General features: G+C 31.4%; 1 protein-coding gene across 1 annotated transcript in view; it reads left to right on the forward strand.

Moving 5' to 3' along the window:
• The first annotated feature begins 8,267 nt into the window (after positions 1 to 8,267).
• CBP (sarcoplasmic calcium-binding protein) overlaps positions 8,268 to 20,147 on the forward strand; it is a 38,928-nt gene continuing 27,048 nt past the window's right edge. Inside the window, exon 1 of the mRNA XM_088259694.1 lies at positions 8,268 to 8,553. Coding sequence (XP_088115820.1) covers positions 8,443 to 8,553 — 111 coding nt within the window. The 5' untranslated portion in view covers positions 8,268 to 8,442. The remainder of the gene's footprint in view (positions 8,554 to 20,147) is intronic.

The following is a 20,147-nucleotide window of genomic DNA, read 5'->3' on the forward strand; positions in this document are numbered from 1 at the left end:
GAAGCGGAGGGCTGAACACCTTTCCTTCATGTGTTAAGATCAAGAAAACACTGCGTTTATATGATGCAGTGCTCTATGCACCATAGGGTGCGAATAAGGGTTTGAATGAATGATAGCTACTAAAAACATATAATTGATTGAGTTACCCATTGTGGGACATTTATCATTCTATCCATTGTTATAAACCCTAGAATACTAAACATCGCAAAAATTACGACGGCAAATGATGATTCCTTAAAAAAACAATGTTCCCATCATTCCCGTGCCCTCTGCTTTGCAATACCTTTCTGATGTACCTTTAATTTGTTTAATTATGTTATTTATTCCTGTTTTATTTCTTTATCGTAATTTATATGAATGTTTAATAACAATGTCACTCATAGTTTGGTAATCGATGGTTAAACATTCACATTACATTACAGGAAACATAATTTATTACAAATTCTTATTTATGGAAAAACTAATCTAGCTAATGACAGTTGGAGACCTTATTAATGACAAAACTTTTATGTTTCCTTTTTTAGAAATCTTTTTCTATTCTTCCCCCAAGATACATATACTTATATAATAAAAAAAAACTTGGGTAAATTGTTTAATTGAAACTTTTGAAATCCATCTAAAACAAGAAAGTAAATTGTTAAAAAATAAACAATTCAAATTAAATTAATTTAAATCTGCTGATAATTGATGGAAAACCCAAATAAATAGTTATCAATTACTAATCATTCATGTTGTTATCAAATCCTCGACAGCGGATTGTATTTATAATAATGTAGAATCATATGATTAGTATTGAAAATATGACTATTCATTATATCAAAATAAGTAGAATATAGATCTTTTAAACGTTATAAAAATATAAAAAATACTTAGTATACTTTTATGTATGGCATTAAATACAGAGTTCTCTTGGCTATTGGGTTACAGGCAGGTCCAGACTCTCAATCATTTTGAAAGCTCCTGACATAGCTTGGTGAGGGTCTTCAAGGCCAAGAGGGTCTTTCTGGTAGGGCACTCCTCCACTATCCCTCCCAAGCAGTCAGGTTCTCCGCCACACAGTCGCATCCTGAAGATGGCGTCAGTCCCCATCTGTGGAGCAGGAAGTTGCACCATCCTTGTTTGGTGCAGATCATATTTAAAATAGTCTACAGTCTTCTCAGGGGATTGAACCCTGGGACTTTCTGGAGTGGCAGAGTAACCATTTTATGGTTATTCACACTGTGCTCCTCCCATATGGACTTTCAATGGAGCCCAGCATCTTTACATGGCTCGTCAATTGTCCAGATAAGGTTTCTGAACTTGAGTCTTTTGTTTGGATACTGGAAGATGTCTTTGAAAGCAGGGAGCAGCAAATTACTTCCTACTCTATCCTACATAAAATATATAAATCACAGACTTTGTTTTTAACCTCTTTTATGTTGATACAATTTTTCCCACCTTACAAGGGCTCAAAGCAGCCGTTTAATCAGGTTTGAGAATAGATTCCTACGAATAATTTAAGGTGTGTGATGGATTGACTTTGTGAGGAATTAGAAAATACGTTATGGGATGCAGCAACCCTTGGTCATAACTTTTGTGAATGTAAGCAATTTAGTTGGCTAGGCAATGTAGTTTGCATGCCTCCCGAGAATGTTAGTCAAGGTTGATTCTTTGACTAGGCATTAGATTCCCGCAGCCCAGGATTTCCACTGCTGACATCCGTCAGCAGTTCTTGTCTGAACTTCGGGATGCGGATCTGACTTGGGACATTGCAAGGGAGCTGGCAGCCAACAGGAGAAATATCCTGGAGGTAGTTTGTGGATTCCATATGCTTCAAATAGGGAGCGGATGTGGATAAGAAGTAGTAGTTAGACAAATGTCTTGTCTTCTGCAGGGACGGATTGATAAGGTTTGAGGCGAGGTGGGTTGGAGTTGTAAAGTTTTTATATATGTATATTTTTTATGGCATTTGAAAAATGTATAAAATATCATAAATTTATTTGAATATTAATAATTTTTTTAATTTTTTTTCAATGCTTTTTAATTTTTCCAAATTACATAATGATTTTTTTTACTTGATTGCTAATTATTTATTTCTCTTATCTCATCTGCTCATTTATAATTATCATTATCTGTCCATTTATTTCAAACAGCCTTGTACCTTGATTGGTATCACTATTTTATTTTTGGTTGTTTCGACATTTTAAATGTTTTTACCAGTAACAAAAAAACTTAACAAAAAAAAACAAACGGTTTGATTGATTATGGTAGCGCCATCTAATCAACAAACTAAATACTAAAACACTACTCATAAAAAACAGCGTGCTTCTTAAAAGCTGTACAAATATCACTATCCATAGCTTTGTGAAATTTAACAAATTAGAAAAGCACATTTTTTTATAATTTATTTAATCAGGATGAGCAATAGAAACAAGTGGCCAGGTACAGGGAGTTAATAAATAAAATGTAGGTGCATATAAGTAATTAGAACTAAGTATGTACAATATTTGTACTTTTCGACACAATAAAATCCAATCTACATATATATGTTATCAGTTTTTTATGTTAAACAGGATGTTATTTCGCAATACAAAGTATTAAAACATGAAATCTCAAGCACAATGCGTCCATAGATTATTGTTAAAATATCACTATCTTATCATGAATTCACAATACCACGAATTTCATAAATTTAATGAATTTATCATAATTTCAAAACAAGACTCAGAGATAGTCCCATTCATGAGTAACCATAGAAATTCTCATTGGAGATATTCATCCATTGTTGAGTTAGATTACAACTGTATAATGAAGCGGCTAAAATTAATAAATCTTAGTGAATAATAAGTAAGGGTAATTACTGATTTGGTCCTGTTATATAAAATTCTTAAAAAAATTTTGTGCAGCCCTGATCTATATCAAATAAAGCTTGGCGTGCGTCGAAGAGGTACTAGGCAAAAATCTATATTCGCAGTATTTTTACATAATGCAAACTATGCCATGTTCTCTCCGATTCCGCGGCTTCACATGTTAGCCAATGCTTTTGAAAGTATACATTTATTTAATACATTGTTATCCACCTTGAAGCCTGTACTTTATCAGCATTTCTTCTCCATGTTATAATGGATAAATTTAAACGTTGTGTTTTACTCTCTCTAGCTGTTCGCTGATGGTGTGTGAAGGAGACGTGTATTTACCAGTGCTTACTATTTGTTATTTTATTATTATTTTATGTTAAAGACTTTTTGTTTCTCCATTAGTGTATTCATTAGTTTATTTTTATATTAGATACTGTATATATGTATTGTCTGTCCGCCTCCGTAGTGTAATGGTCAGCGTGTTTAGCTACCGTGCTGGAGGTCCCGGGTTCGATTCCCAGGGGGGGAGGTGAAAATAAATATTAGTGATTTAACACTGTAATATTTATTTAAAATTACCCTGGACTGGTTCCTGAAGCGCAAGAGTGATCACCTTGCCTTCATTTCAGTAATGATCAAGATAACACTGCGTCAATTTGATGCAGTGCCCTATGCACCATTAGGTGCGGACAAGGGTTATAATACCATCATTAGAAAGTCACATTATATCCCAAATTCATAAAACTTGTTAAAGGGTAATGGAACTCATTGGGTCCGCCTCCGTAGGGTAAACGCGTTTAGCTACTGTACTGGTAAAGTCCCAGATTTGAGTCTTAGTGGGCTTAGAAGAAATATGAGTGATTTTTTACTGTGATTTGTATTTTGGACTGTATGGTACTGAAAATGCAGCACTGTTTAATGTACGTTCATATAATAATCAACTTAACACTGCGTTGATATGATGCAGTGCCCTATGCACTGTTGGATGCAAATAAGCGTCAGAAGGAGAATAAAAAATTCGTACAAAATAGGTTTTAAGCGTGTGATACACACGTTATTTCTGGAAATGATAAGATTGGATTAATTGTAAAATTTGATTTTATTGCATCATACAATAACAACAGATGGATATCAACATACGTTTAAAATAAATTATCTATTATATGTTATGAAATGATGGATGATATCATAAAACCAAAATAACAATTTGCATTTATTTTTAGTTTTTTTACAGTATTATTAATTAATTAAAATTTTAACTCTTTTAAATAGATTCAAATGTTTACCTGCCAAATGTGACAAGAATGTGAGCAATCATTAATTTCATAATTTCGGCTTTATTCAAACATGGGATATACATATTTACTTTTTTTTTTTTTTTCAAAAATGTTAATAAAATTAGTATATAACCACTCACCGATTTACACCTTTAACAATAATATTAAATTTACGCTTGAAATTGAAAAAGACCATAAATTAAATTTCTTAGACTTAACTTTAACAGTACTAAATAACACTATGGACTTCAATATTTTTCGTAAGCCAACTTATACAGACACGGTCATTAATAATATTTCCAATCATCCAATTTCCCACAAACATTCCGCTTTCCACTCGATGATACATCGCTTAGTGAATGTCCCGTTATCCAAATCTAACTTTGACACTGAGCTTAATACGATTAAACAAATCGCGTTAAATAAAAAAAAAATAAAAAATCGGTGAGTGGTTATATACTAATTTTATTAACATTTTTGAAAAAAAAAAAAGTAAAAATGACTAACCACAAAGTAAATGCTTTAAATATTGATAATATTGAGAATGATATACATATTGCTCACTTTTTTTTTTTTTAATTACCTAACGTCCAAGTGACTCTGAAATCTAGCTACGGCTTATGAAACACCGTTTATCATGTCCCTACTCAGGCTTCAACTTTATAAGTTTCATAGCCTATGCCTACTTGTGAGTGGATTTACTCTTTATGTTTAAAGTTAGTATAATTTCATGTAATTCATGAGTGAAAATTCTAGGCAAAAACACTTGCCATATTGCTCACTCCTTTCAACAACGTTATATATCAGAAAACTTGATTTTTCCGGAGATCTTTTTTAAAGTTTAAGAAAATAATAAAATGTATTAAAAATAAATATCAAGCCACTTTTGGAACTCTTTACTGTGCAACAGACCTTTTTAGGTAAAACCTGAAGGTTCAAGCTTTTGATTTGAAAAATATTTAGTTTATTAAAAAAAATGATTGAACAATACCTTTTCTTCAAAATGCAGAAACATCACTTTCTGCCCTGTAGCGGGTAAATATTAAGTATAAAATATGCCGCTTTTACTGCGATATAGTACATTTTCTGGACATTCCGAAAACATGCACAACTAAAAATTGACGATTTTTGATACCTGACGTTGCTGAAAGGAGTGAGCGATATGTACATACATACCATATGTAGTTATATTGGAGTGAAATATTATGTTTGAAGCAGATGACCAGGATTTATGAAGTTAAAGAGCCCAAGATGAAGGATATCATTGCTTAACTGGAAAGGAAATGAAGGAGGAATAGTAGGCAAAGGAGAATAGCAACAATCCCCAGGGCACTCGGGGTTGCATACCCGTACACATACTAGCCTGTTTTCTACAATTGATTTCAGCACGCTTTTGGAGGACAATAATGAGGGGGGAAAATATTTCGAAAGAACAAAAATAATTTGTCGGATCTCATAAAAATACGCAAACCTAAATAAATGGTAAAATCTGAGCTGATAAGCTTATTATTGCCATCTAACGATTTTTTCGTAAAACTATTTGGATAAAAAGTCATAAGCAATTTTATTTATCGATTTGGCGATTAATTTGCTAAACTACATACTTAGTTTATATATTAAATATTAAAATCAAACAATGATTTTAAGGGTCTACTTAATTGTTTATTTTTATTATTAAAAACACATAAAAATTAAATTCGTTTCGATTGTTTCGCCATGTTATGGCATTTTTTAGTAATATGATAATGATAATACCTATTTATCATTAGAATCCTAGAATACTTTTTTGTCTAATTGTTAATAATTGTTTTTTTAGTTTTTTTGATAAAATCTATTACATCAGACAATAATATGTATTAACTTTTAAAAACGTCTGAGACATTACTATCTGTCATTAGAATCCTAACTGTCGATCAAACCTCCTTCCTCTACCTCCTTCCCTAAACTCCCTTCTTCCTTTGCCCTCCTTATTATCGTCTTTTGTTAATTTATGTTTCTTTTTAAATGTCAATTTGTAATTTATGTTTTTTAAATGTTCAAGTACTATCTGCCCACTGATTGCAAACGGCTATATATGGTATCAAACGTTTTGATCAATATCACTAGTCCGTCTTTGGTCGGTTGGAAGATATTGCTTTTTAGCAATAAGCCCGCCAATGTACTTTTTATTTTCTGTACATGAAGTTTAAATAAATAAATAAATAAATGTTTAAATAAAATAAGTCTAAAAAAATGTAACGAATTTTATTTTCATGTGTTTTAAAAAATAAAAATATACAATTTAGTGGACCCTAAAAATAAGTTTGATTATAATATTTAAAATATAAGACGCAAACCATTCGAAAGCAGTGACATAAAGTATATTGCAGAAACAAACCAATATTTCAAAATAAATAATAATATTATTTATTTATGTCCGCCTCCGTGGTGCAATATTTAGTACGCTCGGCTACCTTACTCGAGGTCCCGGGTTCGATACCCGGGGGGTCAAATAAATAAAGTTGATATTTCACTATATTTATTAGATTTTACCCTGGACTGGTACCTGAAATGGAGGACTGATCACCTTTCCTTCGTGTGTTAACGATCAAGATAACGCTGCGCTTATATGATGCAGTGCCCTATGCACCATCATGTGGATGAGGATTTGAAGAAGATTTATTATTGTTTCAACTGTGAATATCTGTCAAATATAAAAAATGTGTACAACGCATTTTTAATATTTGGGTAAAATTCATATTGTATAAAATGGATGGTTTTATTAATTTTTGTATTAGTTGTTATATTGTTTAAACAAACTATGAATAAAATTGCTATGAAATGACGTGGTCGATTTTTGTCACGACCTTTGGCGCCAAATATGCAATAAAAACTTTTTTATCAACACAAGTAAAGTATCCTATTACAAAAAATGCTAATAAATTATCGTTTTCACATTTCGCATAGTCATAAAAAAATCTGTTCACTCCCTCACCAAAATGAGCGCACAAAACAAATTGGTGTAATTGAGTGTAAGTAACATGTTCATTTCTTTTTATTAGGTGGCCTCAGTCCTCCTTATGGAGGAGAGATGGTAAATAGCAATAACATGTGTGCGAGAAAGAGTAAAAAGTGAATGTGTGCAAGTACTCGTACAAGATGGACGCTTTAGCAGTTTATGAACACCCACAAAAACTTTGAACGTGCGTTCAAAAAGACAATCTGTCATGATTCAAATGGAAATCCAATTGGATAATGTCTTGATAGTATGGAATATTATGAAAATACAACTGTGAAACCTGGATTAAACGTTTTCCCGCCTATAGCGTGTACTTATTTCAGCCCTAATATATTAAAGGCCAAGTATTCGTTAAGTAGCTGCTTATTTTTCACTAAATCAAGGTAACATTGACGTAATTGTTTATTTAATTAAACGTAATTGTCTTAAAACGCCGTTTTTGCATTGAAAAAAAAAGTTTTTCTTCGAAATACTTACATAGTTTTGAAAATACAATAGTTATTGAAATGTAAGGAGTAAAAAAATGAATTTTTTTCTTCTTCATATATTCCGAAAAACAAAAAAATATTTCAATATACATTGTTTAAAAAAATCTGGCGTGAACAAACATGTGACCTCTCTGGTGGTCTCTAGTGGAATGAATTACGTGTTTGCAAATATCCCCTTAACCGCATTAACCAAAAATACTCAAAAATATGTGAGTTACGCTCGCTAAAGAGTCGGTACATATTAACTAAGTAAAAAAAATGTTAATTTTACTAAGTAAATACTACTATTTCTTCTACTGTGACACGTATTTCAATGCATTTCGCATTATTTTCAAACACCGTATGTGAAACTAAGTCTAAATTTTAAAGAATTGCGTCTTTGGGACGTTGAAGGATAAAAACAAGTTTAGAGGTGTTTCTTATTTTTATTTATTTATTATTCGAAACATATGTTACAAAAAATTTCGAAAAATAATATTTATTAAGTCAAATTTAAATTAAAAATGGATATATATGACCACAAAGTGACCGCGAAATTAATTAATGAAATTAGTTAATAATTAAAAATGTAAAACGTCCGAGCAATGTTGGTTTCATCGCTGACAGAAAAAATGGAGGGAGCGGGGAAACTTTTCTACCAAGTCTGCAGAACTTTCCGTGCCGGCTCACAAGGTTTCTGTCCGTCGTATGGTACGCGCGTCGTGAATTGTGTTTAACGCGAGAATAGTGTTAGATAGGCCGCTGTTATTATTCATACTGGCCGTATTCTACACTGTTAATAAATATTTAATTACGAAACCTTAAAGTATTATTAGTGGTCTTGTCTGCCAGGAGTAGCCGACATGGCTTCTTTACTTCGGTTCGGACGCGCGACTTTTAGCGCCGCGTTTGAGCGAACCTCGGCGGTCACCGGTGTTATTGCCAACGTGGGACCTGCTGAATCTGCAATCAAGGTAACCAAAAAAACAATTAATACGAAGAAAATCAACAATTCACAAAAGAGCAATAGAAAAACAACAAAAAATCAATTTAAACACATTCAGTTTGCATGACACCGCCGATGCAACTCCACATGTGTCAAAAATGACATTTTGAAGTTTGTTTTTTCCGTATATGTAATGTAAATTTTTCTCTTTTTAATCAATCCTCCACTCGTTTACGAGTAATTTAATCTCTAACAAACAAAATACATTGTAATAACAATAAATAAAGGATATAAAATGAGATAGAAATGGCAGAAAAATTCAACAACCATAATAGTAATTAACTGACAGGAAAATATAAAATAAATTATTCCGTCTACATTAATTAAATCATATTAAAGTCTGGACACTATTTTTGTTTAATTTTATCATTTCCGTAGTAATATATTTATAAAAATTGTGTATCCAATTGATGGAATCGACAATATTGTAAGATTATATATTTTTTCATAACTTGTTACAACATCCCACCACGATTTATTTGTAGCAAGACCACCAAACATAAAATGAGTATTTTTTGCTAAAATATATTAAGTATGTACATATTATTGCCTTGTATAGTAGAAGAAATATTCAATTATGTTTTAATTTTAACCTTTGTCACTTCATAAATTATTAAACCAAGCAGAATAATGCCGTATAAAGGTGATGATTATTGTTGCATAAAAAAATAAAAAACAATCCCTTTTTCATTTGTCGACATAAACAATACCAATATTTTTGTATAGGTACTTTTTATCATTACAGTTACGTTATTTTTGTTATCCTTCCAAATTTGAAAGTTGCGCGGGCATACGCATTTAAAAAAAATAGTACCTACCTTCATTCTTTGCAAAAAGTAAAAGTTGTTTTGAAGCTGAAGAACGATAAAAAATATTAATTATCGTTTATTTTGTAAATAAATAATTGTGCTTTATGGCAACTTGTTATAATAACATTATTTGAGAACTCTACGTGTCATGATACAATTTTGTACAATACCTACAAAAAAATATAATTTTTTCATTTCGAATATGAATTTAAATGATGTCAAAAAGTCCGCCTCCGTAGTGTAATGGTCGCCACGCTCGTCTACCCTGAGGTCCCGGGTTTGATTCCCAGGGGGGTCAAATAAAAAGAAGTGTTTTTTTCACTATAATATTTATTCAATATTACCCTGGACTGGTGGTACCTGAATCAGATGGCTGATCACCTTTCCTTCATATGTTAACGATCGAGATAGTGCTGTGTTTATATGATGCAGTGCCCTATGCACCATCAGGTGCGGATCAGCCAATGAAATTTATTTTTTGTTTATTTATATAGATATTATAAGTTTTTTCGGATAGCTATGATATTGTGAAAAAATAATGATTCAAATGTAATCAAATGTCGCTATTCAGCTTATTTTGCAAGAACTCAGTGAGGTCAACTTGCATACTTTTTGTGAGTTTATTTTTTATGAACTTTTAGATATATTATCGCAAGTATTGAAGGAGGTGAAAAAATAATTTATGTGGGTACTGTTTTTAATGTCCTTCAAGTACTGAAAATGTGTTTTTTCACAAACAAATAAACAATAACAAGGTCTTTTGATAGCGGTTCTTAGATAGGCGGTTTTAACATACCTGCATATGCACATTATTTTTATAATTTTTATCGTTACATTTCATGAAAATATTTAAATTTTAAAACCAGCTGTATTTATAAAAAAAAATATCTTCATAAACAAGGGGTATTTACTTTATAAAGATTGGAAGTTTGAAACCGGTTGTATTTACAAAAAAAAATTCATAAAAAATGGGTATTAATTTTTTAATGCTTGAAATTTTTAAACCGTGTATATTTATAAAAATAACTTTTTCATAAAAAAATTGTTTTTAATATTGAAAGCATTAACTTTGTGTATCATATATTATATTATTTTCAAGAAATAAAAATACTTTGTGTTTTGATCGACTCACATTTTTATTAACCAACTAGTTTCGGCAACAACCCATTGCCCTCTTCAGGGTTTAATTTATTAATTTATGAGTCATAAATTAAACCCTGAAGAGGGCACAGGTTGTTGCCGAAACTAGTTGGTTAATAAAAATGTGAGTGGATCAAAACACAAAGTATTTTTATTTCTCGAAATAATAAAAAAAAAATTGTATTTATTTTTTAATGATTGAAAATTTTAAACCGGTTTTAAGCGGTGTGATTTTTAGTTACTTTTTTTGGATCAGTTTATTTTGCAATGATCCTTTATATCCATTGCTCGAATAATGGAGTCTACCAAATTTCTACATCATTTTATCGCATATTTAAATGGGATTCGAACCCTGGATTCGCGCACGCATTCACGACATGTATTCTCACTTAAAAAATAAATGTATACATTTTAAATTAGCAAATTTATAACGATAGCAATAAATTACTATCAGTTACGATACCCTGCGACACACAGATTGCGCTGGACAGCCGGGGTCGAATTAATACGACACTTGAAACGTAATCTCTCTGCCCCGGCGTATAAAAAAATGCGAAAATTTTCCATGGGCACTGCAATATAATTAGACTATCGTTTTGTACATTAAGGCCTGTTTGACCTCTATTCAATTTGATAAATAAAATGCGACGGTTAAAATAAATTAAAAAAATCAAATATGTACGCTATTAACTATCTCGTTATTTAAATGTTTTGAAAAATAATTCAAATAAGTATGCATATCAACATTTTCATTAATTTTTCAAACAAATAAAAATTTACAACATTTTGTATGTGTCCAAAAATACTTGTTCACAAATCTGGATTATCTTCAATTATAGGAGTTATTTTTGAAACTATTTTTTTTGACAAAAATCGTATGAAAAATAACTCCTATAATTGGAGATAATCCAGGTTTGCGAACAAGTATTTATACACACTCAAAATGTTGTAAATAAATTAAATGGTCAAATTATTAGCTAAAATAATAAAAATGAAAATAACATTTTCTGGCGTTTCTCATGTATGTGATCATAATCCAGGATTCGGACCTCACATACTAAAAGAGTTTCTGCTCAGTAAAAAGCTTCTTTTCATTTCGCCAATAGATGTCAAAACAATGAATGAAAATATCGATTATATCGGCTGCCATAAACACAAAACAAGTTTTACACAATCCTTTATAGTTTGAGTATGTTAAATAAAATATTCCTCCCGTCTGACAATGATCCATTGGGTGATTCTAGTTTTGCAGCTTCAATTGTAACATTCATTTTTGTTACTCTAAAAAAACATCTCTTCGTTCTGTGAGTTTTTTCGCTTAAATTCACAAGTCCAATTGCTCAGGTATAGTAGAGTTCAACGAACGGTTTTGTACCCAGCTCGGCGCAACAACACCAAAAAAAGGCGATGAGTTTTCTTTCCAATGGAAAAGTATTGCATCGAGAGGTCGATGGAGCTTAAAACGTAAACAAAGTTGGCCCACAAACATTACGTGCCGGTTTGTAGGCCATAAAAACAACAATTTCAAAATGCCCGACGTAAACAACAACAAAATAACCATATTACAGAGTGGTGCAAAATTTATCACCCTATCGGGAGTTTTTTTAGTTTGTTTTTTGTTTAAATTACCTAACGTCCAAGTGAATCGAAATTTTCTTCAAAATAATTACGTGGTTTTGAAAATAAAATAGCTATTTAAATGTAAGGAGTTAAATTTTTTTTTTCTATATAAGTATATTCTAAAAAATATCAAATACTTAACAGAAAAAATTGTAAAGGTCCTAATATAGATTTCCATCACTCAAAAAAATTTTTTTTAGTAAAAACGTTATTCAAAAACAAAATTGGATGACTAATTTGGCGCCACCCTGAATCTGTTCGTATACTGCAGCTGTCTAGTTCACACATGTCAAATATGAATGACGTACAACGCCATTAAAAAAATTATAACATCTTCCGATAGTTTATGTATTAAATGTAGAATCAAACGCTGATTTATTGAGTCTACTAAGTTGTATTTTATTGTTTAAAAAAACCACATAAAACTCCATTTTGTGACAGTTGTTTGTGACTAGTTACGGCATTTTCAAACGAATGTGAAATCTTCCGATAGAGTGATTGATTTTGAGCCACCCTGTATTATTATTCCTACTGAATCATGGCCCGATTGGGCATAGCCGTGGTGAGGTAACGTATAAAACAAGTTATAGTTAGACAATAGTCTAAAAAGGTTACTTGATTTTTCGTGGGATGTGGAAACAGTATTATGTCCCACAGTGTATTTGCGAATCCAAGAATATTCAGAAGCTAGACATACAGGTTCTGCGATACAAGACTCGTTCATATTAGCAGTGTCTGATATGCACCTCTGAGTGCCCCAATCAATTCTGATTTTATTATCTTATCTAACCCACTATTAATCCTCAATTTCCTTTCCCATATAGCGGTAATGTCCTTCATTTTCAGCTTTATGTACGTCATCTTTATCCCATCGATTCACACTTCTATACTAAGAAATCTGAAGCTCAGTACTGCTCATGTTACATGACTGAGATCAAGTTTACACAGTAGCAATCCGTTTTGGTACCCTATGCACCATTTTGGTGCAAATAGAGGTCAAAGGAGAATGTTATACAGGAATATTGACTTTTATATATGTATTTATTTATTTAAACTTCATGTACAGAAAATAAATACTTGAAGTACATAGGCGGCTTATCGTTTTTTTGTAAAAAACAATATCTTCCAACCAACCAAAAACAGACTAGTGATATTGATAAAAAACGTTTAATACCATATATAGCTGTTTGCAATCCGAGGGTAGATAGTACTTGAACCTTTAAAAATACATTAATTACAAATTGACATTAAAGAAAACATAAATTACAAAAGACGATAATAAGGATGGCAAAAAAAAGGAAGTTTAGGGAAGGAGGTAGAGGGAAAAACTAGGGGAGGAGGTTTGATGGACAGTTAGGATTCTAATGATAAATAGTAATGTCTCAGACGTTTCTTAAAAGTTATTAGAGAAAGACTTTAAAACAATATACATGTATTTTATAGGTACGCTAAAAGTATTATAACGGAATGTTTTTCAAACTCACCGTTTGAAATCATTGATCATTTTTGGAGTTATATTGGCGTGAATATTTTGTACCTAAATTTTTTTTACATCTAAAAATTATTTTGTTGTCATATTTGTAAGTTATATCGCATGATCTGTGCATCTTCAAGGTAATTCGGGATGTCAAGTAAATAACCTCAAACGAAGGTCGCGTGTGTGATGAAAAATAGTTGGATTGCATTTTGGAATAATATTTTGGTTGAATGTACTAATATATTTAATATTTAATTAATATAAATTTCAAAATTTACTAAGAACAATTTGACGATTCTGCCGGTGAAAAACATTGACATAACAAATGATTTATTTATCGATTTGGGTTTTACTTTATCGAAAAACATGATTATTTAAGGGGATAGACAGATCTCATAGCGAGTGTTAGTGCCTAGAATTTTCACTCATGAATTACATGCAATCATAGTAACTTTAAACATAAGAGTAAATCCACTCACGAGTAGGCATAGGCTATGAAACTTAAGTTCAAGCCTGAGAAGAGTCATTGATAAGCGGTGGCCAGAAAGGGAGGGGGGTAAATCTTTACCAGTGTGTATCATTTAGCCGATTTTCTATATCACCGTGTAGCGTCACGAGGCCGATCTTTGAAATGGTAAATAAATAAAAATTACTAGAAAAATTGGAAAAATTACGAATTGATAAATCAGTAGGTACCTAATATAAGTATAGGCCATTGATTTTACTAGTTCTAATTTTTCAAAAATTGTAGACATACTTTGCTTTTTGTATTTGTTTTCTAATTGAATGTATGTACTTATTGTAGAAAGTTTAGAGCTGTTATGGATACTATGTATGTAAATACTGTGTATATAAATTGGGTAATATTTTCTTATGTTTTTCATATTAAGGCGGGATAGTCGATAATCGATATACGTATTTTTTTTAAACCCAGGTAACATTTAACGTAATTGAATTTTAGCTTAAAACACCGTTTTTTAATTGAACAAATTAGATTTTCTTCGAAATAACTATATGGTTTTGAAAAGAAAAGAGGAATTGGATGTTTAGGAGTAAAAATTTAAAAATATATATGTTCTCAATATATATTCTTACAAAAAATGTGCGCGGACAGCGCTTTTTGCGCTGCCTGTCGTGGAGTGAATTGTATATTTGAGAGTACACAGCTGTCCAAACTCAAAACACAGTAAGGGTCATTATTTTTTTGTACGTTTTTTTTGCATTTTTGGACTAAGTAGATTCTACTTAGTCCAAAAATGCAAAAAAACCTACTACAAAAAATGTCCCTTACTGTGTTTTAAATTTGGACAGCCCTACACCCTTAAACATATAAACATGTGTACATATACGAGTATATTATACAAAGTTATGATACTCCCTTGAGAAATTTACGAAAAAATTAAAAACTATATATTTTTTTGCATAAACCTGTTATACTGCTTGTTAAAAATGTACTACATTTTACTTAGAAACTTTTGAAAACGGACTCACCATTTATAATGTAGATTTATTTTGACATCATTAAGTTTATTTTATTTTTATTTTGGCGGATAATTCTAAGTTTCTCATTTATTCATATATGAAACTAACCACACGTCATCGTTCAGCTCTAAGGAGTAAAATCTCATAGTAATCAAAAAAGAAAATTCATTAAGCATATCTGTTGATATCTGTTATATGTTTTATCTAGTAATTACAAAAAATCAAATAAAAAGCAATGTCATACATCCTGCAACCTATATTTCTATATATATTGCTCTTGTATTCGTGCCTGCGTTTTAAATTCACAAGACATGTTCATTTTTGTGGTTTATACAAACAATTTCTTAACGAATAAACATTTTATCGAGTTCTCTGACCCCGTATTTCGTATTTGTTCCTTCGACGCACTACCTTTACGGTATATATTAGCATACACATGTAAACATCGGTACGAAATATGTGCCTTTCACTTATAGAAAAATTCAGCCAGTATCACAAAAAAATCAGCTCCTAGTCGAGTATATCGTTAAATGAAAACATATATATTATAGTCGTATGGAAAAAAACTATGAGCGCAAATTTGCTAAAAATTAAAGTAAACCAAATAGTGGTACAGTAAAACCTCGATATAACGGACTAATTGAGGGGACTGGGTATCTGTTAAAGCCGAAAATCCGTTTTATAAAATAGGTCTTAAAAAACAATTAAGGTTGTTGTTGAAAACATTAACACGGTATTTAGACACAAATAAACAACACAAATAAAATAATGTTTGTTGTCTACAGGACATTTTTAATGAAGTGACGTTGCTGTTTGATATAAACGCGCTTACTTTCGATAATCCTGATTGAAAAAGGAATCAAGTTTCGTTTGCACTTTTGAAGTTTTCCGATATCGCTCACTCCTTTCAACAACGTCATATATCAAAAATCGTAAATTTACAGTTATGCATGTTTTCGTAATGCCCAGAAAATGTACTATATCCCAGCAAAAGCGGCGTATTTTTAACTTAATATTTACCCGCTACAGGGCAGAAAGTGTTGTTTTTGCATTTTGAAGAAAATATTTTTTAAAATAAACTAAATATTTTTCAAATGGCGTAAAAACCTTTAGGTTTTACCTGAAAAAATCTGTTGCACAGTAAAAAGTTCAATAAGTTGCTTCATATTTATTTTTAATTCATTATTTGAATTCTTAAACTTTAAAAACGATCTCCTGAAAAATCAAGTTCTTAGATATATGACGTTGTTGAAAGGAGTGAGCTTTATAATTTGTGATTATCGTGGCCGCTAAAAATTGTTAGCATGCAGTGACACTTGAATTTCATCGTGTATAATATGACAGGACGCTTTGGATTTTTTTTCATTCTACCGGGTTTTTCGTCCGCGATCAGAAGTTCGTAAAAGATGGGTTCTTTATATCGAAGTTTTACTATAATTACAAAATAAACTTTGAGATAAAAATAAAATTACCGTTGAAATTTCAACTAGTTAACTACGTTTTCTTGGTCACGTTTTACCGTCATCCCCCACACGTACGATTTGACGCTTTCATCGCACTTGATGAAAGTTGGTACACAATGATGCCGTAATAGGTCGCTTGTAATATGACAGTACGTGACTGTCATCAGTCATCATGCGAACGTATACGTGCAGGAAAACTCGTCATAAAAGAATGACGTCTGTGACGTTATCAAATATGTATAGAAAAATTGAAAACAAGTGAAGGCAATTGCTCTCAAGTACGTAAATAAAAAATCTACCTACTTTGAAATTATCGATCACAGATTTTTGTCAGTATCAGGGTAAAAGAAGAAGTACGATTCTATTAACTTATAGGGTATTCCAACGTAGTATTTCACTTTTTGGTGGTATCTATACTTTTTAATTAATATTTTACCTGCTAAATACAGTGGTGGGATTCAGCCGGTTCGCACCGGGTTCGCTAGAACCGGTGCCAAATTTTTTTAAAGTTCGCCGAACCGGTCCTTAACCCTTTGTTGTAACACAATATTCTGATTAAGATCATGTATCGGAGCACGCCCGGTTTACTTGGTCCCACACGAAAAAATATTTAAACCTCACAAAGAGAAAAAAATATTCTAAAGATGAAAAAAAAGTGGAAAAATTCAATCAAGTTATTGCACTTAGTAAAAAGGATATCGTGAAAGATATACGCTTCTACATTTGGAGCATTCTCAGGTGTTATCTGAATGTTCTGTTTATATGCAGAATAAAAAACAAATAAATGAATAAATGTAAAATCAGTTTTTTTATAAGAGGGGAAGGGGGGGGGGGTAGGGGTAGTACCTAAAGGGGGAACCGGTTCTTGAAAATTTTGAATCCCATCACTGGGTAAATACCATTATCTTTAAAAATCCATTGTGACTCGACTTTCGATGCATTTAACCTTATTATCGAACATCGTATCCAATATAAAAATATGGGCGTATTCGAATGAAACGTTGTGTCGAAATTTCAAAGCAATCAGTGTACAATTTTGGATAAATTAAAAATTTTGAGTAATCGAACATTAACATTTTAATTAATATCGATAAAACTGTTTGTTTTTTTTTAAATGTAAAATTCCTACTTAAAGAAATAGCTCACAGCCTCTACTTTTAGAGGCTTGCCTGCAGGCATGATAGTAAAGATAGGAAAGGTAGATGTAAAAACACATCACAAACACCTAGACCAATAGAAAACAGATATTTCTCTAATAAATTTTGCAATTGACGGAAATCAAACCCGCGACGCTAGTTTCCTTGTCGAGCTTCTACCCAACAACGCCACGGCGCCGGTCATAAAATACAAGTTGTTATTTTTAGCTGATCTTAATGAAATATTTATTTTAAAATGTAATCAGACAAATGACATTGGTTGGGCAGTCCAGACGTATTGCCTTTGAGGTCATTATACTTCCAGATGTTGATTGTGTATACATTTGAACGTACTATAGGTACTCCGAATAATATGTACCGACCTTCTCCACTGCACGTACTATACGTAATTTATTTATTTGGGACAAAGATATCGAAAATTTTCCACGGATTCGTCGTGATTTGAAATGAAAACATCCGCTGTGATATTTTCGTAAATTTTGTAAAATTTTTTTGAGCGAATGCTGATAAGTTCCTAATTGGCCCACACTAGATCTCCCTCCTGTTCCCAACACAGATTAAAATAAAAACATATTTAATTAGCTAGAAGAAACAAAAATCCACTAAATGATCTATAAACCTTGGACATAATAAGCAAGGTAAATAATAAATGCAATTCCCATCTAAAAAAAATTTTTTTTTGGTTCAATTGATACAAACGTAACGCTTTATATAAAACGTCATTTTTTTCAGAATACTTAGAAAATCCACCAAAAGATGTCAGTACAAAACTTTTCATTTGCAATAACGTTCAGTCGTTGGGAGCTTCAATCCTTCCTTGTGTGTGCGCGTTCAAGCGGTTACATAGTCGTGCATTAGATAATTTTTATACTTTTTACCATAATAGTTTGTTGCTTATATGATATATTACCAGAATATTCCATATACTGGAAGTGACTTGATATGTTTACATGGCAATTTTGCATTATTCTTTTATTATGCACGACGTTCTTCTAAGCTCTTAAAGAGACTTTAAAAGGGGATATCGCAACATATGGCTTGCTCTATGATGCTATGTTTTTGTTTTTTTTTCCATTTGTAATTTTATTATTTTTTTTACCCCAGTAAAGGTGAATTGTTCATTCATAATCTTAAAAAGCAACTTAACAAAAAAGCGTTTCATAGTATTTTAAACGTTTCCCTTTGATTATATATCTGTAGATATAACTGGGTATTTTTTTTTAACAAAAAAGCGTTTTCATAGTATTTTAAATGTTTCACTTTGATTATATATCTGTAGATATAACTGGGTATTTTTTTTTTTTACCAAAAAAGCGTTTTCATAGTATTTTGAATGTTTCACTTTGATTATATATCTGTAGATATAACTGGGTATTTTTTTTAACAAAAAAGCGTTTTAATAGTATTTTAAACGTTTCCCTTTGATTATATATCTGTAGATATAACTGGGTATTTTTTTTTTTTAACAAAAAAGCGTTTTAATAGTATTTTAAACGTTTCCCTTTGATTATATATCTGTAGATATAACTGGGTATTTTTTTGATTTACTATGGAATAGTGCTTAATAAAAATAAGTAGGTATTTTTTAAAAATGTTGTGGCTAAATGTGTAGCCAAGTTTCATGCGTAGATAATGAATACGCAGGTACTTTGATCAATAGATAAGTGGTATTGCATTACCATTGCACAACCACAGATTTTCGTCTACCACGTTCGGTATATCATACTCTTTACCAGTGGTTCTTAAACGGTGCTCCGCGAAATTATGAAAACCAAAATTTAATGTTGGCTCATTAACTGTGCGATTTGAGCTGCAAATATAGTGGATATATGGCAGCACCCTTGCAAAGTGAAGTTGTGTACGGTCACTTTAACAGCGGTCTAGATATCTTTGATTCTATATTATCGTACTTAGAACAATGGATCATTTTCAGATGGGAGGAATATCTAATTTGACATACTCAACCTATAAAGGATTGCATTAGACTCGTTTTGTGTTTAAAACATCCGATATAATCCATATTTTCATTCATCATTTTCTTTTGCAAAATTCGGCTCCGTTAAAACGTTGTTTTTGTAAGTTGGCAACAGATGACGTCACAAAAACGAATCCACACGACTACTGTTACAGCTCTTTATAGCAGATACATAACGGGATACGCCCCATAACACACCCGATGACGTTAAATTTGATGACGTAGAGCGGTGTCCGTTTTTCGTTTTATTCAAATTATTCATAAGTTTAAACCTTCATATCTCTCTTATTTATCTACAGATTTCAATAAGAATCGTACCGATAGACTTGTGATTTTTCATATTAATTTATTAGCCAATAATAACAGATCATGAGAAAAATTTATTGAAAATATCATGGGATTTATGTGTAGCAATTTATTCATACGGTGCTCCTTCAGT

The sequence above is a fragment of the Brachycentrus maculatus genome, unplaced genomic scaffold, assembly GCF_059751285.1.
Source record: "Brachycentrus maculatus isolate JH-2025_06_01 unplaced genomic scaffold, ASM5975128v1 h1tg000119l, whole genome shotgun sequence".
NCBI lineage: Eukaryota > Metazoa > Arthropoda > Insecta > Trichoptera > Brachycentridae > Brachycentrus > Brachycentrus maculatus.